The 26031-nt window shown below is 46.9% G+C and overlaps 1 protein-coding gene across 1 annotated transcript in view; it reads right to left on the bottom strand.

The window, feature by feature from the left end:
- pod1 (coronin) overlaps positions 1-21108 on the bottom strand; it is a 166621-nt gene extending 145513 nt beyond the window's left edge. The window contains exons 1-9 of the mRNA XM_075688040.1: positions 20813-21108; positions 20287-20378; positions 19825-19921; positions 19662-19742; positions 19518-19588; positions 19239-19428; positions 18282-18406; positions 13505-13591; positions 235-317 (exon numbers count right to left, since the gene is read on the bottom strand). Coding sequence (XP_075544155.1) covers positions 235-317; positions 13505-13591; positions 18282-18406; positions 19239-19428; positions 19518-19588; positions 19662-19742; positions 19825-19921; positions 20287-20349 — 797 coding nt within the window. The 5' untranslated portion in view covers positions 20350-20378; positions 20813-21108. The remainder of the gene's footprint in view (positions 1-234; positions 318-13504; positions 13592-18281; positions 18407-19238; positions 19429-19517; positions 19589-19661; positions 19743-19824; positions 19922-20286; positions 20379-20812) is intronic.
- Between the last annotated feature and the right edge of the window lie 4923 nt (positions 21109-26031).

The following is a 26031-nucleotide window of genomic DNA, read 5'->3' as shown; positions in this document are numbered from 1 at the left end:
CTACGTAAACAAAATAATTTTTTTTTTATGGACACAAAATTTGTGTCACCACTTCTTGAAAGCTATGTACACACAGCAAGTCAGAAACTAGGAGACAAAAAATGTGTGACTGAGAACACAGGCCTTGCCACAAATGAGCATGATTGACTCAAGGCAGAAAGGCAGAAAAACCCTTCATTCTTGTGCAGCTAACATGGTTCATTCAAATGCTGACAATATGAAAGTGCTACTGACCCCATGGCGCTGTCACCGGACCAACTGCTGCAGGGAATGTCAAACCTCCGGACATCTCTAAGGCACACCTCGCGCTCCCTCGCCTACAGCAAAGAAATCACAACGGAAAAAAAAAAAAGAAAGAGTTGAGCTGCGTTGTGTACTAGTATGATGCCATACAGGTACTTCTATTCCTATGTGGCATCAGAGCCGGCAGTAAACCAATTTGCAAAACCCCAAAAGGGAATTGGAGTTAATGACGTAGTACTGGCATAACTTCAAATGCAAACAATTGTGAAACTACTCCAATGCATTGTACAGTTTCGAAGCATTTGTAACGGTGCCTTAATTCAGACTCCAAAACATATACTTGGGAGTAGTCCATGCTTAGAAACATGGTACATAGTGATTACACATTGCACATTTATGTAACTACACATAATGGGCATTTTAATCAGCTACTTCCCATTTGCATTTAAATTTATGCTGAGGCTGTATTCTGAAACGATCCGCCTCAGCAATAGTTTCGCCGTCAGGCACGTGCCGATTGGCTGGTTGAGCAAAATCGGATGACGTAGCTCATCCGATTTTGCTGAAACAGCCAATCAGTGTGCACAGATGGTGAAGGCATGGCCAAGGGAATAATATCACTGAAGTGGATTGCTTCAAAATACGGCCCCTGAAGTTAGATTCCAGAGGAAACGAACAAGGACACCGATGGCAAACTGAAGAGAGACAACAAAATGGAGATGCTACATTATTCTTTGGCACAAACAGCAGGCTTTTCATCCCACCAATGCCTCTATTACGACTGACAAAATATATGCTTTGATAGCTGTCCTTTATCAAGCCTATTTCATGCCTTGTCAATTCTGAAAAAAAAAAAAGATGTAGTCCAATTTTTTGTAGATGTGAGAGCTGCTAAGGCCAAACCACTATATGCCTGCAAAAATTTCTTTAGTTGAAGTTAGAGTTTGCACAGAGATCATTCAAGTTTGCAGAAGTTTACATGAAGGCCATTAAAAATTTAGTATTAATAAATAGACTGATTTTTTTATTATACAGAATGTTGGGGCACTGTGGCCTCAGTTTGGTAGAGGGACTATAGCTCAGTGATGGGCTCCAATGGCAAGCTTTTGCAGGCACTCCCGGTTGAGACCACCAAATAGTGTCTGGCCTTGGTGCAAATGAGCCAGTCCAAAGTGTAGGGGAATCGAAGTAAAGAAACTGGAGGGAGGGCATGCCCACAGGATGCAGACCTACTCAGGGGTAGGCTTCACATGGGGGCCCTCAGGGATTTAATTTACCAAAGTCACTCCAAGCAGCAATTGCAGCCTTTGGTGGTTCAGAGGTTGGCAACAAATGGCAGTCTCTTCACAATGGTCACCATAAAACTGCTTACAGATGACAAAGGACATTTCAACAGTGACTGGATCTGTCACCTGTTGCACACCATTCAGATTAATTTCATGGAACAAGTAGCAGCAACAATGGCTAGGGCAGCAACACAGCAGGAGTGGTACAACAGTTGGTGCACACAGGCCAAGTGTTACAGCTGGTGGAGCAATGTCTGGAGGCTCTTATTCATGATGCACAATATGAATAAGAATGCGGTGAGAACAAAAGCCTGAAGAAAAGGACGACAAGGGTCCCTGTGGCAAGCAGCAGCATTTCAACGGCTATCTTCCTAATCAATAATCTCTGCCAGCCTTCATCTGTAACACACAATCATCCGCAACAGTCTTGGCAATCAGCAGCATTTAAATGGCTATCTTCCCAATCGATCATCTCTGGCAGCCTTCATCTGTCAATAAACACACATACATTCGTAACATTTTTGGTGGAGTTGCGGGGTATCTGTTGACTGCGGTACCAGTGAGCTTTCTGTCAGCAGCATCTTAGTCCCAGAAGTTGTTGATAAACGACCACTGGCTTTGGGAGTATGGGTGGCGACAAAAAGGGGTTGCAAGCTTACGTCATCACGCAATTCCTGCTGGAAAGCGGCAACATTGGGACATTCAGAAGCAATAGCAGCTAGACAATCATCGAAGCTGTCTTCACCAGAAAGTGTCATTGCCATAGGTAGGCGAGAAAGGCAATTGGTGTCAGTATGACGGCAGCCACTCCTGTAAGTTACCACAAAGTCATATTCTTGAAGTCGTAAAGCCCATCATGCCAGACAACCAGACGGATCTCGAAGACTTACAAGCCAGCATAAAGAATGGTGGAAAGGGCTGTAGTCAGTTGTTTCGTGATTTGCTGTGTTACAGGCATATGTGATGTATGATAAGACGTCCTCCCAGTTCTTGTAGTCAGAAGACACGTGCATGGCCAGCATGTTCACCAGCATTCGGCACGTCTATTCAACAAGACCACTGGTCTGCGGACAATACGGTGTTGAGCATCAGAAATGTACCCCGCAGAGATGAAGCAGCTCTTCTACAATGCTTTGTCACTTGACTTAAGATCAGGTTATTGGCAGATATCTATGGATCCTACCGACAGATGAAGACCACATTTCCTACACCGGACAGTTCATCGAAACTTAATTTTATGGCATTCGGGCTTTGTAACACGCCCACGACTTTGGAGATTCATGGACGCAATTCTTCACAGACTAAAGGGAGACATATGCCTTTGTTACGCAGATGATATTGTCATTTGCGGCCATACATTTGAAAAGCACAACACTAGGTCTTAGCCTAGTTTTGGATTGTGCGGAGAAAGCTGGCTTGATTCTCAACTCCGGAAAGTGTTGGTTTGGCGAGCACCAGACATTGGTTCTTGGCCATCTTGTAAGCAAGGATGTAGTCCAACCTGACCCATGGAAGAATGAGGCAGTCAGCGCCTTCAAGCCACCGCAGTCTGCATGAGTAATCTGCAGTTTCCGCCACTTTGTTCCAAGATTCGCTGACATTGTGCATTCATTGACGCATCTGTTTCATAAATGATGTACCCTTTAATTGGACACCAGAGTGCGAGTCGTCATTCTGTCAACTGGAGGTCCTACTTACTTCAGACCCTATCGCGCATCACTTCGACACTTCTTCACCCACCGAAATCCATACTGACGCCATTGGGATAGGTATCGGAGCAGTGCTCGTACAACGATACAATGATGCAGAACACGTTGTTGCTTATGCTAGTGGTCTCAGCAATTCTGAGTGAAATTAGACTGTCACGGAGCTGTCTTTGCTGTTCAGAAATTTCGCTGCTATGTTTACAGTCACCCATTCAAGATCATCACAAACCACCATTCTTTGAGAGTCTTTGAGATCCATCTGGTCGTCTGGCACGATGGGCTTTACGACTTCAATAGACTTAGTGTTAACTTACAGGAGTGGCCGCTGTTGTGCCATTACCACAAGCCCGGATTCCGAATCCGCAAGATGGAGAATTTTCCTGCGAGCGCCCTTTGGACAAACCCGGGGCTGCGCCGAAAGGCACAGCGCCCTAATTCTCCCTTGACAAGTCAAGATGCTGAGCCGTCAGGCAGTGGTGTCCTCCGGAGAAGCATCGGCGGGCAACATGTTCAAACGTGTCGCCAAGTGCCAGACAGCCCGGTGCCGTACATCCCCTTCCCTGGAGGTCACCGCGCCCGCCAGTTTTGAACAGGTGGCCAGCGTGGTCGCTGGTTGGACCCCCTCCGACGACCGTCGAGTGCTCACTTTGTATTGGGCCGTTTGAGTGACAATGGTTTCTGGGGGCTTATAAGCCGCGGCGCGCCGCCTGGAAAACCGGATCCGCCGACCCACCGGGAGCAGAGTGCCGCTCTCGACTGGAGTGAGATGTGTCACGCGTTTTCGCCGGACGTCGCCGTGCGAGAACAGTCGCGTTTGCTGTGAGCTCTCGGCCCCAGTGCCGATCCCTTCATGTCCTGTATAATGACCTGTATATAGTGTATAAAGTCCCTTTTGTTATTCTCACCGACGCCTGACTCGGAGTCTTCGCTACCAACGCTCTGTCACGAAACGGGTGACGAGCGCTACGGGACCACCTCAAAGTCGTAACAGTGGATGGCAGCTACGGGATTGACCGGCATCAGCTACCTCGGCGCGGTGAGTGCCTGAAGTTTACCTCAAACACCAGACTTTCTCTGACACAGGTTATAGTAGCTTAGGGAAGGATTTGGTGTTGCATTGTGATAACCTTGTGTGTTTCAAGCCTAGTAAGAGTGTTTTGAAAACCAGGGGATGCTGAGGGGGTAAACAGGGCAGTGTGTGAAATACTTGCATATGTCTTACTAGTAGCATTATAGTAGCGTACGGCAGGTATATTCAAAAAGGGTAAACAGCAGGAGGACAGTGTGAACGATGGAGAAGTACAAGGTGAAGGAACTTCTCGAAATTTGTGAGGAGTTGGGCATTGAGTTGGGCTCAACCAAAAGAAAGAATGCGATCCTTGAGGTCATGAAAACTGGGGACGTAACGGCTGAGGAAGCCGCAGAAGCCTTGGCGGGTATCAATGAACGTCGGGAAAGGGAGGAGAAGGAACGTTGCGAGCAGGAAAGGAGAGAAAAGGAACGTCGCGAGGAGGAAAAGGAGGAAAGGAGAGAGAGAGAACGTCGCGAGCACGAGCTTAAAATGAAAGAGTTGGAGATCCGAAATAACTCGCCCGCGCCTGGTCTCACTTCTAATGTTCCGAGAATACGCGATCAACTTCCACCCTTTGTCGTCGGAGAGGATATGGCCAAATACCTCGTGAAATTTGAGCACGTGTGCGAACGGAATAGCATTGAGCGATCCCTCTGGGCACAGAATCTGTTAGCCTTGCTTCCTGGGGAGGCATCAGACGTAATAACTTGCTTATCGAAAGAGGCGTTTGAGAGCTACAGTGATGTGAAGGAAGCGCTACTGCGGAAGTACAAATTGTCGCCCGAAGCTTTCCGGCAGAGGTTCCGGTATGCAAAAAAGGGCAAGGAGTCGAATGTTGACTTCGCGTTTCGTCTAAAAGCCGATCTGGTGGAATGGCTGAAGGGCGAAGAGGTTTACGACGACCGCGACAAAATTGTCGAATGCATCGCGTTGGAGCAGTTCTACCGTTGCATTGATGAGGATGTCCGGCTCTGGCTGCAAGATAGGCTAAAGGAGGTTAAGCTAAACAAGGCAGCAGAGCTAGCGGAAGAGTATTACACCCGCCGCAGCTTGCACAGCAAGGCAGTGCGCGTAGAAAAAGCTGATAGGAGAGATGGGTTTTCCGGGAAGCCCGAAAAACGGAAGCCGTTAACTTGTTACAATTGCAAAAAGCAAGGGCACATCGCTGCAAACTGCCCAGAGAAAATTGCTTTTGCAACAAAACAGCGAAACGATGCGACGCGTTATTTTGAAGAACGGAAACTGTTAACCTGTTACAATTGCAAACAGCAAGGGCACATCGCTGCGGACTGCCAAGAGAAAATTGCTTTTGCAACGATACAGGAAACGCACAAGAACATACGACTATTGGAGCCCTATGTGCAGGAAACTAAAGTAAATGGTAAGAAGTGCCGAGCACTTAGGGACTCTGCAGCAACTATGGACGTGGTCCACCCGTCCTTCGTCTCCTCGAGTGATTTTACGGGAGAGTGCGCTAGGATACGGCAAGTGGCCGAGGAGGAGAGTGTCAGTTTACCGATCGCAACGGTTAGCATTGAAGGAGCGTTTGGGAAACTTAACACTGAAGCCGCTGTGTCAGCCGCCCTCCCGGAGCACTTTTCCTACCTCTTCTCAAATAACTCGGAGCAGCAGCTGAAGGATCAGGGCAAATCATTCTTTGCCGACGTGGCGTACAGGGCCCTCACGCGATCCAAAGCGCGCCCGCTGTCAAGGGAACTTGACTTAGCGTCAGTGAGCGAACAGCGGTGCGGCACAGGGACCGATCAAGGTAACTTGAGTGGCGAGCAGTCACGGGAGAGGCAGAGCTCGGAGGCTGGCATAGGCGAGCGGGTCCTGGAAGTGAGTGGGAGTGACACGTGCAGTGCTAGCCGCGATATAGACGCGACGCCGCAATTAGGCGACGCGGGCTCCACACTTGCTCCGGTTTCCGCCGGCCGGCAGAAGCAGGCGGCAGTTGAAAGAGAAACTCTGATTCGCGAGCAACAGGAAGACTGTTCACTAGCCGATCTGAGGAAGAGCGTCAAACGGGGAGTGGAAAAAAAGAGGGTTTCATTTTGCAAGGAATCTGGCTTATTGTACCGCCGCTACACGGATAAGCAGGGTCGCAAATATAAGCAGCTTCGGATTCCGCGAAAATATCGCCGGGAAAAATGAATGACCTCATTTGCTTCCTCAGTAGTATGTTTTCGGTCCAAGTGATTTCAAGGGGACCATTCTATTTGTCATTGTTATTGCTGATTATTAATTGGTCCTGATCTTTTGGTGTGTTGTTCATTTGAAAAAGGGTTGTTTGAGCCTTGTATACTAGATCGTACACCTGCCTCTTGTTGCAGCGGGAGCAAAAAGGGGGATAGCAATTCAGTTAGGTTGATTTGGATTATAGCCTTGTCTGGTGTTTGACGGGAGACAGAAGGCACTTGTTCGCGTTGGGTGTTGCCTTTTGCCGGTCGGTTTTGCAAGCTGCAGAACGACTAACCGGGACCAGTGGCGAGAAGCAAGGGCTTAGGAACGACCCGAGCGGAGCTAATTGAGGTGCCTTGGCGACAACGCGGTGAGCCGAGCTCCTGTCCTGGCGAGTGGGACCTGGGCACGTGAAGTGACCTGGCGTCCCGACACTGAACGTAAACTTGGACGAGCCTGACGAACGTGCGCGCCTGGCATCCGAGCCACGTGGAGGCAGCTCGTCTTCCCGGCGCCTTATCTGAGGGCGGGGATGCTGTTGTGCCATTACCACAAGCCCGGATTCCGAATCCGCAAGATGGAGAATTTTCCTGCGAGCGCCCTTTGGACAAACCCGGGGCTGCGCCGAAAGGCACAGCGCCCTAATTCTCCCTTGACAAGTCAAGATGCTGAGCCGTCAGGCAGTGGTGTCCTCCGGAGAAGCATCGGCGGGCAACATGTTCAAACGTGTCGCCAAGTGCCAGACAGCCCGGCGCCGTACATCCCCTTCCCTGGAGGTCACCGCGCCCGCCAGTTTTGAACAGGTGGCCAGCGTGGTCGCTGGTTGGACCCCCTCCGACGACCGTCGAGTGCTCACTTTGTATTGGGCCGTTTGAGTGACAATGGTTTCTGGGGGCTTATAAGCCGCGGCGCGCCGCCTGGAAAACCGGATCCGCCGACCCACCGGGAGCAGAGTGCCGCTCTCGACTGGAGTGAGATGTGTCACGCGTTTTCGCCGGACGTCGCCGTGCGAGAACAGTCGCGTTTGCTGTGAGCTCTCGGCCCCAGTGCCGATCCCTTCATGTCCTGTATAATGACCTGTATATAGTGTATAAAGTCCCTTTTGTTATTCTCACCGACGCCTGACTCGGAGTCTTCGCTACCAACGCTCTGTCACGAAACGGGTGACGAGCGCTACGGGACCACCTCAAAGTCGTAACACCGCCGTCATATTTGCCTGGTAGGTGAGGTTGCCTTCCTCACCTACCATTGGAAACGACACACTCCGATGAAGAGAGCTTTGATGACTGTCTAGCAGCTATTATTGCTCCTTAATTTTCCTATGTTATCGCTTTCCAGCAGGAACAGTACAATAACATACGCTTGGAACCTATTTTTGTTATGGCCCACACTCACAAAGCCAGTGGTCAGTTTTCTATATGTGACGACTTGATGTATAAAACCAACTACCCAGTGAGTGGTGCTCGCTTCCTCCTTGTGCCAGAAAGTGATGACCCGACATCCGGTCATCTGGGATTTGCCCACACGCTGCAGTGTGTCCAGGAACACTTTTACTGGCCATAGATGAAATCCACAAAGCAATACATCTTTAGCTATGATCAATGCCAACGCCACAAGCAACCTTCAAGCACACCATCAGGCCTTCTCTGCCCACTGATTCCTCCTCAGAAACCCTTTGAACAAGTTGGAAACGGCCTCCTGGACCCCTTTCCACGGTCACTGAACAACAACGGATGGATCATCATTTGTGTTTGCCGTCTTACTTGGCGCACAGAAACAGCAGCAGTACCCTCACCACCACTGCTTGCGTCTAGCCTCAGCTTCCTTGTTGTGTTTCTTCATTCTAAGCCATGGCCCATATCGCGTGATCATAAGTGACCGTGGTAGGCAGTTCATTGCCAACGCTGTAGAAGAGCTACTTCATCTCTGCAGCGTACATTTCCAACACAACACCATATCTTCCACAGACCAACGGTGTTGTTGAACAGATGAACTGAATGCTGACAAGCATATTGGCCGTGTACAGGCGTGGCCACTGCTAGTGGGAACACAGGAGTTCATGGCAGCCCTCTGCGGAGTGCCACCAACTGCGCCTCATGAAGTCTTGGCAGATGACTTACCATAGTAGACAACTCGCCGGGCTTTTAGCCATTTGCTCTTAATGTGCATGCGCCGCCAGACTTCATGAGGTGCCGGTGGTGGGGCTCTCTGCAGAGCGATGCCACGGCTCCCACATTCACGCTAGCAATGGCCGCGACTGTACATGTCCTTTGACCACAAGAACTGGAATGACATCGTACCATTCATCACATATGCATATAATACAGCGAAGCATGGAACAACTGACTACAGCCCTTTCTACTTTCTTCATGCCGGATCACATCAGACCTCCCTTGACATCATCCTATCATATTCTCTATATGCTGAAGATTCAGTCTATATCCTGAAGAAGCTCAATGGATAGCACGTCTTCGCACGATGGCATCACAAAACCGCTCAAAGCAGCAGTACAACAGCACTCATCAATGAGTTTTTGTTTTCTTTTGAAAAAGGCAATTTAGTGAGGCTTTGGACTGCAGAGTGCAGGTGCGGCTTGTGCCGCAAGTTTCTGTCGCACTATGTTAGTCCATTCGCCATTTTAGACAGTTTGAGTGACCTAACCTATGTGGTCACATCCCTCTCGTCTACAGGTCAGTGGTCTAGCAAAACCTAACTTGCACATGTTGCGCGTCTTAAGCCATATTATCCAGTCACTGAACAATGACTCTCCCAGAGGGTTTCATCTGCAAAACGGGGATAGCAAGGTGGCGAGAACAAGAAGTTGAAGAAGACGACAATGACAACGACGGTCCCTGTGGCAAGCAGCACCATTTGAACCGCTATGCACCGGATCGATCTGCTCTGCCAGCCTTCACCTGTAAATAAACACACAACCATCCGTAACACTATTGTTGGCAGGGTGCCATGCACTGGGTGTAGGAATGACGAGTAGCAGCAGCTATGGCGTCTTACTTCTCTGCATATTCCTTGCCGGGTTGCCACAAGTTAGGGACAAATGTGGTATTGTTGCCCAAGGAAATTGCAGCAGTAATTCAGGAGCCAGTCAAAGTAGTAAGCAGTGTGCCAGCATTTAGTCTGCTCAAAGCACTGACATTTAGTGATTATGGAGTCCAAGAAAGCATAATTATTAATACTAAGTACACTGTTGGCATCGTCATATTTGTCCTTCAAAATGCGTCACATTTTGTCCTTCTCTGATATCGCTACAACTTTTGCAGCAGAAGATTAACATGTCTTGAAGAGATATGACTTCACGGGTGGCAGAGAGAGAGAGAGAGAGAAAGTCAAAGGAAAGACAGGGAGGTTAACCAGATATTATCTCCGGTTCGCTACCGTGTACTGAGGGAGGGGCAAGGGGATGCAATAGGTGAGAAAGAAAGATAAAAAAAGGAGAAAAAAAAACCTAAGCACACACACGCATGTACACACGCACATACACACGAACTATTTCTGTGGGCACTGTCACGCAGCCCGCAAAGGCGTTCCTAGTCTTACGCAGTGTCACCGTACAGTTCTACGTCACACAGTGTACAGTCACAATTTGTCATAAAGTCCCGTGTCTTTCGAGTATAGCAGCAGCGCCTTCATAGCGGATCGCGCTGATGTTCGCGTAGGCCAGGTTGCACGGATCTTGTTTCTGTCATTGGGCGTGTGTGACAGAAATCCCTTCTTGGCCCTCAACTAGTGTTTAAAAGGTCTCCAAAACAAGTCAGGCAGCTTCTCTTTGCAGGCATCCCTGCTGGGTGCTGTGCCTTTCGGGTAAAATGTGACACCGACTAAGCATGAGCATCTGGTCTCATCCATTGTGCAATCTTCCATACTGGCACCATTGGTGGTGGACAATGTGCCCAAGCTTTACAGTGCAAAAGGAAAATTACTGACAGAGTTGGCATGGATGGTCTGGTATCAGCGAGCATTGTGACTGACCCAATATAGCATCTGATGCAGAGATGCAACTCCTGGTTGTAGTGGGGCTACCTAGCACCTAAAGATGTTGAAAGTAGATATGTACATAGCAATATTCAGAAGGTCCACACGAAATTCACCAAAGCACAAAATATAAACCGGACACCAGCACACAATCAACATGAGACTGTTGTCTTCAACTTTTCTCCAACACTGTCCACCAATCATAGGTAGTATGTACAGCCAGGACAATGACACGTATGAAGCGAGCTGCCGCATGATAGCTTTAAAGCCATAGTTTGAAGCGTGCCCTGAACCTATGCCCTCTCTGACATTGCACACCTCCGCACGTGACTCAGCTGATCCAAAAGCCCATATACTAGGGCCACTCATGGGCTAGGCCCAGAACAAAGTACGTCTTTGTTAGACAGGCCTGCTACATACAAAGCCAAACTGTAGCACTCACAGTGACAAGTGCACAGTTCACATACCACTGTGGAAATAGCGCAAGTGATACTGTGCAGAACATGTACAGAACATACGTGTCCATGTGCATAATATATTGCACAAGCATGTTCCAGTGCTTGAGGTGAAACTAAGTTTTTGGTTCTGCCATATATGTGTACTTATTTCCCACATCTCATCTTTTGCACAGACAGAGGCACATCATAATGTGCAAATTAACTAGCCTCACTTTTTGTATGTTAATTACCAAATTAGAAGCAAAAACCTCACTTCTACTGCAGGCAGGTAGAAGTAGATAAAGCATGGCATGCAGAAAAGAACTGCAACACTCTACTTTGCCACTTAGCACTAACATTGCAATGAAAGCTGTAGTGGCCACCAAGAAAGCATACTAAACCAGCATAAACCAATTTACTGCTTTCCCAATAAGAAATTTTCTTTGAAAGGAAGCTTTGCTCTCCTACTCACATACATGAGAACTGCAGAAATGTTACCATTATGAGACCACTTAACCAACTTTAACAAGACAGTCACATTCAAAAGGAAAAGGTGAATTACTGTTAACATAATATCACTTTTTTAGGCCTTCAAGTGTTCCAAAAAAGTTACAAGCAAAGTTGAAGCATCATGGCTACACCTCTTAAAAACAGCAACAGCAATTTTGTACACACACATTAGAGTGCGAAGTGAAATATGCAGCAATTTGTCCTTTAAAGGGGCCAAACAATTTTTGAGCAGGACAAGAAAACATGCCCAATCTGAGTAGACAGTGCTTTCGTGAACATGCAAGCCAAATACTACTCCACTGCATGAAGCAGAGAGTTTCTTGCATAATAGACTGTTTGCTATCTGCTGCATACTCTCAGGGACTTTGCTCATTTACTGACTTGTTTGTGGGAAATGATGAAATTCCATTGCTTCAGCCGCCGTGAGGCACACTGTTATTCCCTCACCTAATCCCCTCGTTACCCTCATGAGTGACTGGTTCTCAAAAAGAGGTCACGAATGCGAGGCCCAAAAAAGTTCCGGGGGAGACAGCTGCGAGATATCGACCAGAGTGCGAAATGCTGGAATGGGTGTTTTCCAAGGCAACCGAGCACACTGAATGACTATGAACGCAGGTGAATACCCACGCTTCTAGCTAGCTTTAGTCCTCCTGTCTGCTCATCAAGCGTCCCGGAAGCATCTTGTTGAGAAGACTGAATGAAGCGCTTGTTTTGTTATCAGTGTGTGTTGTGTCCGCACCAAGACCAATTTGTCTCCGAGGGCGATAGCATCGAGGTTTGTGTGTGCACTGGAAAGCTAGACAGTGGCCACACAGCGCTCAAGTCGGGGTTAGACTGGGTAGGACTCGCTTACACGTCAGTGATGATATTACACTTAGTACAATGGGTCAGAGACACTGGCCAAAGGGCAACTGTTCATGAGCATAAATTACAAGCACCCTTCCAGATTTTTCTAGGAAATGGAGAAGTGGTGATTATTAATGCACTTTGCCAATCCTGTCCCCACTCCTCTGATGCTCTCAAGCACTCTTTCTAGGTGCCAATCTCAACGTTAGCACACCACGGAAAGCAGTGTCATCACTCCCATGCTAGAAGCAAATGAGAGAAGCAAATGTTGCACTCCTTTCATATTAGATACTTCTAAAACATTTCTTTGGGCATATATTCATTGAAAGGCATTGCACTCACTCCAGCATGCTACTCAATTTTAAAGAAATGTGTTTCAGTGCCCCCCCTGGCTACGTCCCTGTCTCCACCAAGAGTATCCGGACAGTGTTCACATCATACTGAAACGTAATGCATTGTAATGAATAGATTCCAACTGAGACTTCGTTTTAAATTTGTAACAACCCAAAACTTGTATCAAATGATCATCTAAATTTAATGATACCTTACTCAAACTGGTTGGGCATGAACTGGTTGGGAGCACTTCTCCACTTCGAATGGCCAATGTAAGAATTACCCCATTCAATAACAATTTGTGATTATACCTCAGTGATGCCTTAAAATGGGCACTCAACAAATACAGAGGAGGTCACCAGGCACAGATATGTTGCATAGTTTTGCGCTTAAATGTTCCGCTTACCACATGGAATATTCATTACCTAAATCATATTTTGATGTATATAGTAAACTAAAAAAATTGAATTCTGGATCATTTCGCGACAAGACCACAATATGATTATGAGGCACACCGTAGTGGCAGACTCCGGATTAATTTTGAGCACCTCGAAATCTTTAATGTGCCTCTGAACCTAAGTACACGAGTGTTTTTGCATTTCATCCCCATCGAAATGCAGCCATCGCGGCCAAAATTCAAACCATGATTTCAAACTACGCAGTGCAATGCTTTAGTCCCTAAGCTACTGGTGTGGGTAATATAGTAAATGGGCTACTCAGTTTTTCCTTTAATTTGAACAAAGCCAAAATGCAAAAACTAAACACAAACACAATTCTGGGTGCTTTTGAGTAAACTACCAGAGTCATAACTAAAAGCAATCAATATCAAAAGTCAGCGAAGCTGTCTTATCACGCTGTGTAATAATGTTTGGTAGCAAGAAAAAAAAGCGAAGCACTCACACTGCCCAAACCAGTTGAAAGGATGTAGTCGCTGTTTCCCAACCAGAGGACTCTTGAGTCCCGATTATTCGCATGGCCAGGTGCTTGCTGAGGAAGCAAGGAAAAACTGTGTCCGTAGGTTAGACAAGCTAGGTGACACAATATGCCCTCAGAGCCCACCATGTACTGCCACATTTACACAACTCCGTTCCAAGGCACTGGAGACAATGTGGTAAGACGGTCCTCTTTACATTTTCTGATGAGTCATCATAATTAGAGAGTAGTCTATTGTGCAGTCAGTATTACTCCATTTTTGAATAAAGAAATTCAGTCACAGCCTTGAAGCACATGTGCACTTTCAGTATCGACTACATGCATTACAAGCAAAAATAATTGTTTTTTCTACATTGCTACAAGAATGCAGCATGTTGAACACACCATCAAACATGGCATAGTAATATTTTTAGCAGAGTGATTGTTTCTAGCAATATGCGGCCCACTGGAAGTGAAATGAAGGCCCATTGAGCATTCAAGGGGTTTCTTCACTTAAAGCTCAGTGTCAGCTACTTTTTCTTGGCCACCACTCAACAAGACCGTTAAAAACAAGTTGCATCTGCAAATGTGGACAGAGTGCTTCAAGGAGATAAAAAATTATGTGGATCCCACACTGTGGGAATTGACGTAAGCGAAGCTTTCTGTGCTGTTTGCTTTGACTGACAATAATTAGTAGTGATGTTGACAACACACGCTTAATTTTTTTCAATGTTTAATCCAACACGAGAGTGGTCAGTAGACATTAAATGTTACCTTGCATGCACAACTGCTGTTTTTCTGTGTAGTACACAGAACACACGGGGGGCCGTATTTGCTTGAGGCATTGTTGTGTGCCATACTTTGCTACCTCTGACAGGGCTGAGCATATTCCTTACCTCACATGGCATGTCGCATCATGGCATAAGTATTAACCTTTTCAGGGTCAATGACGTAGATATACGGCGCCGCGAACAGGCCCAAAATGGTCGATGCTGTATATTTACCGCAGTGTCTGCACGTTTAAAAAGCGCGCCTATTTCCTAACTTTTCCTTCCCTGGCATGTGCTGCCACTATGTGGGAATACAGGAAATTTTTTTCTCGTGCCTCCCTTTCTCAGTTTTCGTTGCATGGTTTGTTTTAGAGCTAGTTTGCTTTGGCACGTTTATATACTACCACTCGCGTGTTGGCGCGCGCAGGCAGTGGTTTGGCTTTTGTCCTGTGGGCAGTTTTGGCTTCTTGCGCTAGCGAAACTGATGGCTATCTCTTTACTAATCGCTCAAAGGGCGACCGCCTTTTTCTCGCTCGTTTAGTGCTCACAGGGGAGTGCATAGGAAGGATGCCGCCGTGCATGCGTTTCTTTTCTTTTTTTTTTTTTTGGAGACACACTAAAACTAATTGCCTCTAGTTGGCGATAAGATGAAGATTAGCAGAAGTTTGTCACATGTTTTGCTTTTTTGACGGGAACACAATCACAGTTTTTTTTAGTGCACTCACTTGCGCAGTTCGATTACGCTATGGACGTAAATATTAGTGTAAGAGCAGGAACATTTGAGAGTTGCGAAATATTCTCATGTGCACATGTTCTAAGCCTTGAACTACGTGTATAACAATGCACCAAATTTTTTATTCTGATAAGTTTATTCCCTTCTTTTATTGATGTTATTCATGAATAAACAGCACATATATACCAACACAAAATATTTTTTTCTCACTTTACGGTCACCCTAGAAAATAGGTCCCTCAGAAGATTTGGAATCTGCAATAAAAAAATCGACCCTGGGCGGTCGCATACAAGCAAACAAAATCGATCCTCGAAGGGTTAAACTTTAATTCAATTATGGGGCTGTGCGTGTCAAAACCACAATCTGAATATGAGGCACGCCGTAGTGGTGGACTCCAGAGCAATTCTGAAACAGTGGTGTTCTTTAACGTGTGCCTAGATCTAAGTGCAAGAGCACATTTTATTTCACCCCCGTCAAAATGCAGCTGCCACACTCGGGATCAAACCCATGACCTTGAGCAATTATATTGACTCAAAACTACCACAGCGGGTACAGAACTGTTGACGTCCGACCACTTCCGTAATGTCGTCTAGACCCTACGGTGCACTTTGAATGAGGTTTTCTTATTATAATAGACAAGATACAGTACAAGGAAATATTATACAGAAGGTCCCGAGGTCAAAGACTGTAATGGGACCTCCAATGCGGCTCTGCTTCTGCATGCCCTGCATAAGCTGTTCGCTTGACAAATTTGCATAGTGTTAATTTTTAGAAATAGCTGAAACATACCGTACCATACCTTGAACTTAAATTTATCCCATTTGCCCGCAACCACTGTTGTTTCTATAGTAGTAGCGGTTGCTTGCCTTCTCACATCACCTTTTCCTTATATGCACCTCCCACCTCTTGTCTCTTTACACCCGAGGATTACTACCACAATAGCGTTTTGAGAGTCCAGTATTCAGGTAAACACAAGCGCAAAGCGACTGGGCCTGGCCGTTTGACCATGCCGTTTCATAGGATGAGCAGAGGCGCAAACGTGAGTGGTCTGCAAGGTGCAGCCAGCTGGTGACACAGAGCTCAACCAAACACAGTAGCAGTAAGAAAGTGTATTCTTCTTTGCTGCTGGTGTAAATTTTTTGCAGGAGCATAATCGTTAACACATTGTTTGTTTAAATGTTTAAAATATTTTACACTTGGTTAGAGCAATATTAGCTCTTTGTTTGGCTGGTTAAGCTCTGCACCACCAGGTGGGTGGACCGTGCAGACCGATCAGGCCGCTCACGTATGTCTATGCTGAAGTTTCTTCATCAGCTTGAGTTTACGCCTCCACCCATCCGTCGAAACGACCAGCTCGCCTGTGGTTACCGAAATACCAGACACGTTTTGCACTGCGACAGAATGCTTGCAACGCATGCTGCTCCGATAGCTCTCGTTTGGGGTCGCCTGCCAAGCAGCTGGTAGAGAGGTTGGAGGGGCTTTGTGCGCTTGCTCCTGGGTAACCGGAAGTAGGCGGCACAACGTGCCATCATGACGCAGAGCCAGTGAAGGTGAAGCTTAGCCCTGATCACTCGGCGAACAAGTCGAGGAGAAAATGCATGGTTATAAAGGTGGGTAACTTGTAATCGTCCGTAGCTCTCTTAATATGAGATGATTCCCACAAATTGTGATACGAATGATTAACTTTAGCTGTACCCTACGTGTTTACAAAATTTGTCCGAACCGTTTCAGGGGCCCTTTAAATTCAAGCTGTAATGTATAGATAAATCCAAGTGGAAGTTGCAGTCAGATTCGTTTCGGCCGCTCGCGAAATCATAGAATGCTGTTCACGGATAGCCTTAATTTGTCTACAAGAAGATAGGCCAGGCAACACAGCATCATCAGTTCAACATCCCATTCCTGGCGCCACTCAGTGAAAAGATCGAGTGTCATCCATGCTTTCTCATGGAACGCGTATCAGGACAGGGAGGCCTTTCGTGTTCTTGATGCACAGTGGTGATCTCCTCTTGCTGATAACAAATGGCAGCAGTTTGCACGAGCCGTCCATATGCGCAGCAAGCAAGACTAAACAGGCACTTCAACCTTTTTCACCCAATTGTGAACAAGACTTCCGTATGGAAGCCGAGACATCTTGTCTTTTAATAAGTTTTACATGGTCGGTGTACGTCTTTCTTTGTCACAAGCAAGACTAAGAGCATCCTGCCCATTTTTCCTCCACAGTATGTACTGCCCTTTAAATTCAATCTAGTATTATTTTACAGCATTCGTCATAACAGTGCAGTTTCAAATTTGTCTGAATTTAAAAATTTCCAACAATTCATCAAGTGGTCACTTCACCGTTAGGAAAAGCATACTTGCAGGGGTGCGGCACAGTGCAGGCTTCGATATATCAAATGTGGCAGTGAACGGGAGTTCAATGTATGCATAGTACATTACTATACTTTTGCATGGGCATTTTAAAGGGGATTTTACAACTGCTTGATATAGACAATAATTCTATATTTCCGTGATCGACTGTATAAACTCGTTTGAAGCAAATACCTTGTGATCTCCTTTCATCATCTGAAGGCTTCCGAAGGAAGGTTTCGAGCTCAATGAGTCAACAGAATTTATGTTTCATAAAACTTGATGCAATATTCGCAACTTCACAAAAGGAGCTTAAATTTGTAAATGTTGAAAATTCAAGAGAGGTAGAAGGTACGACGTCCTCAAAGGGGCCCTAATGAGATTTGTGAACCGCAAACAGACCGGCTCAGCACATAGATCACACAGTCATGACAATGTCTGCAAAGTATTACACTGTCGTATGCTGCAAAAACAGCTAAATATTCAAAGAAAAATCTGTGTGCTCTTTTCCTCAATCGAGTCATTCAGAGCATGTGTAGTGCTTCCGCATCACATGCATACAATTTGCATCGCACAAGTAGGCGTGTGAACTCCTATGGAACACTAAGCCCACAGGACCACCTTTGGAAATTCAACACAAAGCAAGAAAAGGCAGGGTCATGAAGGAAAAAGGGACATGCACCTTTGGCTTGAATGGAAGGAGGAATGGGAGGTGCTGGTTGAGTCAATGGATCACCTGCTTGCGCCACTGCTTTACTTATGTCAACTACTACTAACCCATTTTTTTTTTAAATATTGTCATGGAACGCTTCTTGAATAACGGTCTACAACTCCTAGTGTACTATGACCAAAATTTCCGAGAGGGTCCAGTGAAGGAGGCCCTCTCAGCAACAAGTGTCTTTCTGCCCATACTTACAAGTAAATTGCTCGGTGTCCTGGGGTCCCAGACTCTCAGCTTTCTGTCTCTGCCAGAGCTCACAAGTTGGTTGCCATCACCTCGCCAGCTCAGGCTCTGTATCAGCTCATCGTGTTTCAAGTTGGCTGGGTGGCAGAGGGCGCACAACAGCTAATCTGAGAAACAGTTTCAGAAAGACTGGAAGCAACTACCCAAGTAAAACAAGGTTTATAAATATTGTTATGTTATACACGTGCCTTCTATGGGTAAGTTCAGACTGCCTGCACTCCTCTTGCATGTAACAAGATGAGATTGTATGTGCTGGCACAAGGTCGACAGATAATTTTCAGGCTAGCCCCACCGTTACCTTTTTCCCACTGCCCTCTTCCTACATAAAGCGCCACTAATGCACCCAAACATCTCAAGCCTCTGAACACACATGCACAGACAAGTAGCTTTTCATCTGTGTCATAGTAAATTTATAATCAATACTCATTTTGAAACTATATTCTGTGCAGTAAATCATTATTCATGTAAATGTAGGCATAAACCATGCTACGTGAAAAAGCTTTGGAACAGTTTGGGCCACTGGTGATCAGTGCAGGCACATGGAAAGACAACACAATTGCACTACGCCAGTTATGCACAGACAATGGCAGGAACGCACGAAGATGAAAAGGGCAGCGGCCAGATGAAAGAATGGTGCTACCTCGAAGCCTATTTATTTAGGGACCTTATGCTGGCATTACCGAAAGTGACATCTGGTGAGACACTTATGCTGCAGTTCAATACACTTTGTACTAGAAGTACACCTTTTATTCTCCTTGTTCACAACTTCTACACAAAAAAAAAGCGGGTTTACAATTCAACTCCGAGCCTATTGGCAATTTTACGTTTCTACAAGAAAAAAAAATGTCCCAAGTGCATGCATTAGAGCATATAACTGCTGCAAGCAGAGTTTCTGCACTGCATACTCACTGCCAAGCTCAGAATGGTTGACTAGGTCCCAGATCTGAAGAGCACTATCTGTGGCTGAAGCCAGGAGGCAGTCCACAGCTGGGTTAAAAGACAAGTTCTCGATGCGAGATTTGCCAGGTTGAAGCACAAGCTCAGGATTTTGGGGCAAGTTGGGCACAATTCCGCCGTCCGGAATCCTCCATATTTTGATCTGAAGAAGAAAGCTCCCGTTGAAGCTCGAGACTAAAGTAAAACTGTGCGTAGAACATGCTCTGCATCTGAAGGAGAACAGCAGCTTACAGTGGCGTCGTGAGAGCAGGTAGCCAGAAGACCGTCATCGTAGGGGCAAAATTCGAAGTCGGTTATGAATTCTGGGAAGTATGGAGGGACAGAAGATGTAGAAACGACAAGTTCGAAACATGGAGCTGGAAAGAAGGTACGCACCGGAATGAGCGTGAAGTAGAGGGCAATTCTTGCTCTTTTTCCCCGTGTCATCAAGCGGCAAGACGCCCAGGCTGCCGCCACCTGAATAACGCCAAAAATGAGAACTCGGAACCTTAAAAAATTTTCAGCCTGTTCCACAATCAAAGGATGCGCAAATACCAACCTCGGTTATCCACACTGAAGACCTTGTGCAAAGCGCTCGCCTTTATGTGGTTCCCGAATGACTGCGGTGCGCCGACAGATATATCAAGAACCCAACCCTGAAATCAAAGATTCGTTATTCTCTCTAAACGATCTACACGCGAAAAGTTGCACAATGAAACATTCCTTTAGACACGGTGCACCTGCGGCATCCCGGGCGTAAATCGAAACCGGCGGCTCGCTTTCCATAATGAGCATTGCTGCGAAGCCGGCAGCACAGGGGCACCGTGATTCACTCGGCGACCGAATGAGTACTACGACTATTTAATTACGCAAATTACGCAAACACGCTCTAGCAATTGCCTTAGTCGTAGCGAAACATCACAGAGGCTGATCTGCCACTGTAAAAGCAGCAGAACGTGACCTGTGAGAACACCACGCTATACAACACACGCAAAGGTGACGATTGACAGAGCAGACTCACCTCGCCTTTCTTTGGGACCTTAGGTGTGGCATTTTTGTACTTGGAGCTCTTGAAGCGATACATAGAACGCTCGGTGCATAAACTGAGTATTTCTGGGAAGAAAAAAATAACAAACAAGAATGCAGACGCCCAGCCCAGCGCAAGGGCGATGTCTCAACAAAGGAAGTCGCCGACGTGAGCCAGCGAAATGGACAAATCCGACATAGCTAATAACCCCTGCACACAATTCACGCTCCGATTACACTTCGTGCATACTGTTTGGCACCGCTCAACGATGTTCACGGCCAGTATGGCACAATCAAGCTTCGTAACATAGCTGACGACACATTCCCGAACCTGTCAGCAGCACCGGCTTACTGCATCGGTGGCCTCAGTTGACAGATCATTTGACGTTGTTCTGTCCAAACCTGGCGCTCGCTGTTAGACACAAATACGTCCGATAGCGCACCGCATGCAAAAGTTGGGTCGATCGTCCCCTAGACCCTTCCGCAAAGCTTAGGAGAAACGTCAAGAAACAAATACATACGTCGTGCTGACTCCGGCTCTCAAGTTTACTTCAGCGAAGAAACGACGCCTCCCAGTTGGTCACGTGGGATAAGGCGTCACGTAGCCTTGGCTATGACGTCACAGTTTAGATCGATAATAATGCCGGGCCTGCGTCGACACCCGTTGCACGCAATAATACCGCTCACAAGGCTTCTCCTACAAGCATACTTTATTTGGCTTAACATTAAGAAAATTAAGCATTGTTTTCTTTCATGCATGACGTTCTACGCGGCGGCTTATATGACATCGCTGGATTCTGCGGAGAATGATGCAGGTGGGCTCGCTGATGTTTTTCTCTGAATTTATATTTTTGCTTCATGCATGGTTTACTTACAAATACTATAGTAGGATACAACTTAAAAATACAGCAGTTGGGGACCAAGGCACACGGACCGCGCGGGGTTGTGTTACTCCGCTAAGCAATCACAGAAGCAGGCGTGCGCCTAAATGTCGTGCAAAAATTCCTCACGTGACCTGATCCTAGGTGCCTAGAGGCAGGATCGTTTAGGGACTTTTGAGAAGGCGCGATGATATGGTGCCAAGTGATGCCGTGGCTCCAAAGTTGGTTTTTGGTGGTTTTTGGCGCGTTGAATCTTCGGCCCATGCCGACCACTGGTCGTATGATGTCTCCGCAGTGGGTTCAGTATTTGTTCACGAAAAGTCGTGCAGTAGTAGTGGTGCGGCATGTCGGCTTTGGGTCTCGGTGAACTCTGGTGATGTGAGACCCGTATTTCTGAAGAATTCAGTGGTGCTGACGATCGAAAGTGGCGTAGCGCCTCGGCAATGCAATTTGCGAACCGGCGCTGTGCAGTAGCGTCATCACATCGCACATGCACCTTTACTTGACGGGCGTCGTAGGCGGAGGTATTGTACGTGTTCTTCGCTGACTTACGTTACGTAAGTAATATAATGCTTAAGGTGGTGTTTGCTCACAACTGTTCATGCGTCCTTGAAATGGGACAGCGCATGTTTTCAATCGCGTTTAGAGCTAGTGCGCCATCCGTGACTTCATGTGATTTACTTTTATTGTGGGCTTTACGACAGTTATCGCGTAGCGCTGTGAACATAACGGAGCTTTAGTGACATCTGCCAGAACTCCACGAACTAAAATGCAGAGTAGATGTTTAATATTATCGGCACTAAGGGCGCGATAAACTGGGTGAGGTGGAGCTTAATGCTGTACCGTTATGTTCAGCTGCATCTCTGCCCGTGCTTCGCGCTCTTAGTTTTAGCAATGAAATGCAAGGTTCTGCGTAAAGTTGGGACGAATGAATGTGTATATGTGCTTCTTCAATAACTTCACCGCAACACTGTTGTGTAATGCGATGAAGCAAACAGTGTATTGCGGTGACGGGATGTATGGCAGCCCTAGTTCCAGCTTTGATGTCCCCGTTACCCTGAAGCTACTGCCCCGCCCGCTTTACTATAATCTCAGGTGCTCTTGAACTCTCTGTTTGCCGGTATTTTTATTTTCACTTGCTGAATAGTCCCATCGCAATACATATATGTAGTGAGGTGAAGCTTATTAAAGTTGCCAAGTGCTTTGACAGTGTCAGACCTAACACTTTTAGAATGACATGGCCAATACAACAACCCAGACCTTCACTATAACAATTTTATTAGGACTGTCAAACTAATCTTACAGCACAGAAAAGCCATGTAAGCACCTCAAGAGTTGATTAGCAAGTAACACTGGAAAGCACAAGTCTAGTGGACAAGGGTGTGGTGAAGTGCTTTAAACACTCAATCGACACACCATAAGTGCTTAAAAATTTCTAGCATATTGATGCAAGTTGATCAGACTTACTGCGATATTGGTTGCTTTACAATAAAAATAATAGTATTGGATAAGAGGATGTAAGCGAATCGTGCTGCTTGGTTATGCAAACCACATGGGTCCCAGAAGTATGCAAACAGGGTTCTTGTTTATGCATGCTGCTTGCGTCCACTATTCTAAAGCTCTCTAATGTCAGCAGTATGAAGAGAGGCTGTAAAAATAGGGCTTTGAACTTCACAACTCCAATTTTGTTCCTTCCATACTGATACAACCTGAACACTACGCTGTCGTGAGAGCATCTGCCTAGCTCGATGCTACATTTTGCGACAAAAGCAGTGATCACTCAGTATTACTCCAAGAATTCTTTAAACAGTTCATTTTTTAAGCATGAAGCGTGTCATGCCCAACTAGAAAACTAACCATGCAATAAGCTACTAGAATTAACTAAAAAATCAGCAGTCTTCTGAAGTCAGCTTGATTTGCAGCTCCTAAAATTGGCTGTTATTGAATTAGGGGAAGAAAAGAACAGCTTAAATAAACACATGTCTGATCAGAAAGTTGTGGTGGTGTGCTGCAGGCTAAGGCAGTGAAAGGAAGCTGTTTTGGCATTGGTCTACCTCTCTCCCAAAACCAGGCACCGCAGCCGAGGCGACTTCACTTGGCTTTGACATCTTGAAATTTCTTTCCCGAGCACAGTATAACCAGTCAAGGTGAGCTCAATGCACATCACCCACAATGGGGATGCAAAGACGTACGGCCAAGATGATGCCACTTTGATGAAGCAGACACCACAGACCTCAAATTAACAAATGACACCAACTATCTCAACTGCCACACCCTCCATTAAAACCAGCATGGGCAACTGGGACCTTCATCCAGGGTGTCAGTGCGGCTCTGTCCCAAGAGGCAGCAACCATTATCCAGTATAACGCTTGATGTAGGGGTGAAAATGTGCCACATTAACAAAATCAGGGTTTCGGGCTGGGACCATTTCTGTGATACACTTGTCTGCAGAATGTGAAGGTGTTGAAGAATCGCTAGCAACACACATCCTTTACAAACTGCAAAGAGAGACATGCAAACTAGAGCTTACTGGGGCAACATCCAGCCCTGACAAGCACCTGCTGTCCCCGCAGGGGCGTCTGCGTCAGCAGGCGTTTGGTGCGTTGCGCCACCACGTACCCGAGCACACGAGGGTTGGACCCTCCCGCGTGTAGCCGTGCGCGGCTTAGCCGTGTCTGGGGAAAAGGGGATCCTGGAGGTTGAGCCGATGCCGGGCGTTTGGACCTTTAAGGCCCCCCGGCGGAGGCAACACGCCTCTTCGGCCTCGGCTTCACATAGACGGCACCTCCAGACTGACCCACCTGGAGGAAATCGGCAGTCGCCTTTTCCTGTCCTCCTCTCCAATCTTCGTCTTTCTCTCCCACTTTTACATCTTTCCTGTCTTCTCCTCACTTCTTATTACTTCCTTTCTTCACGGCGGCAAGGGTTAACCTTGTGTATCTGCCCTCCCTTGGGTAAAATATATTAGGTTATAGTGGCAATGTACGGTTGGCGCTTGCAGCCTTACGCGTTAAGACCTGCAGCGTCCCCATGTTGGGCTCCGTGGTGGGTGGCCGCCATTGCTGCCGAAAACAAACCGAAATACCATGGGAACACCCGCATTTCCCCGCCTACTTGATCGTCACCCTCAGAAGAGGGGACGCACCGAAGACTTCAGCACATGTTTGACCCGCATAAAAGAGAACTACCCGAAGTACCATGTTGTCCATAGTGAAAATCCTGAAAAGCAAGCCAGATTCATTTTGCCATTCACCGTAGCAAAATCTTTGACCGAAGCCTTAGGGTCAGGTTATAAGGTAACGAAAATGGCTAGCGGGGACCTTCTCCTTGAGATCCCTCAGAAACATCAGTACGAGAAGCTTGGCAGTCTCGTGACATTTGGTAACATTCCTATTTCTGTTACACAACACCGAACAATGAATAGCTCACGGGGAGTCGTGTCAGAGGCAGACCTCCTAGACCTGACAGAAACTGAACTCCTGGAAGGGTGGAAAGAACAAAATGTTACTGACGTAAAACGTATTACAATTAGACGAGACAACAAGGACATCCCCACTAAACATCTTATCCTAAAATTTTCATCCAGCGTGCTGCCAGACACCATTGAAACAGGATACATCAGGTTAAATGTACGACCATTTATCCCCAACCCTAGACGATGTTTCAAATGTCAGAGGTTCGGCCATGGCTCGCAGAGCTGCCGTGGTCAAATAACTTGTGCAAAGTGTGGAGTCCAGGGCCACCCCTCAGACAACTGCAGTGGCACACCTCACTGTGTGAACTGCAGTGGTGACCATCCAGCCTACTCACGCTCCTGTCCGAACTGGAAGAAAGAAAAAGAAATAGTTACCCTCAAAGTCAAAGAAAACATTTCATTTAAGGAAGCCCGTAAAAGGTGCTCTCCATTCCACAACACACCTTATGCTGATGCGGCGCGTCGGGGGGCAGCGTCGCAGCGGCAATCGCCGAGTGCCCTGCCCGCGTGCAGCGAGCAGGCACCTTTGGCTCCTGCCCCCAGGGTGGAAGTAGGTGAGCCTACTCCATCCAACCAGCAAACAGGCCAGGCTACCCTTGGGTTGCCGGTCCCACAAGAGTTATCTGTGGCAACCTGCGCTACACGCAGCGATCCCGTAGTACCGATAGTGGCCCCGAAGGTAGGCGCAGCCGAGGCTGCCTCGACCTCCCCGGCCCCTCCCAGCGCTGGCAACAGCCGGCGCAGCCAAATTACACAGGGAGCCCCATCGACCTCCGGGCTGGTGGGCGCAGGGGTCTTGCCTGCCGAGGTGATACTCTCCCGAAAAACTTCTCGCTCGCAAGAGCGCGTGTCCAGCGCCTCACAAGAGGCAATGGACACAACTCCTATCCCCACGGCGCACCAAGCGCCTAAGGAGCGGCGAGGTTCCCTCGAACGCTCCAAAAAAGGCAAAACCCCGGTTACAGGGCCTCGCAAGAGCCCTGTAATCTAATTAGTCATTTCTGTTTCCGTATACACAGCACCAATTTACATTAAATATGGATACACAAATCATACAATGGAACATCAGAGGTCTCCTTAGAAACCTTGATGATTTGCAAGAACTTATCCACAAACACAATCCAAAAGTGCTGTGTTTACAGGAAACACATTTAAAATCCAGACACGCAAACTTTCTCCGTACGTATGTTACGTTTCGCAAAGATCGCGATGATGCCATCGCATCATCGGGTGGTGTTGCGATTCTCACTCATAAAAGTATAGCATGTCAACCTTTACAGCTTCGAACGCCCCTTGAAGCAGTGGCGGTGCGAGTTGTTCTGCTAAACAAACTCATCACTATTTGCTCGCTTTATATACCCCCGCATTACAAATTAACTAAACA

Source organism: Dermacentor variabilis, chromosome 4 (genome assembly GCF_050947875.1).
Source record: "Dermacentor variabilis isolate Ectoservices chromosome 4, ASM5094787v1, whole genome shotgun sequence".
Lineage (NCBI taxonomy): Eukaryota > Metazoa > Arthropoda > Arachnida > Ixodida > Ixodidae > Dermacentor > Dermacentor variabilis.
The sequence above is the reverse complement of the archived record's forward strand: the minus strand, read 5'-3'. Positions and strand labels throughout refer to the sequence as shown.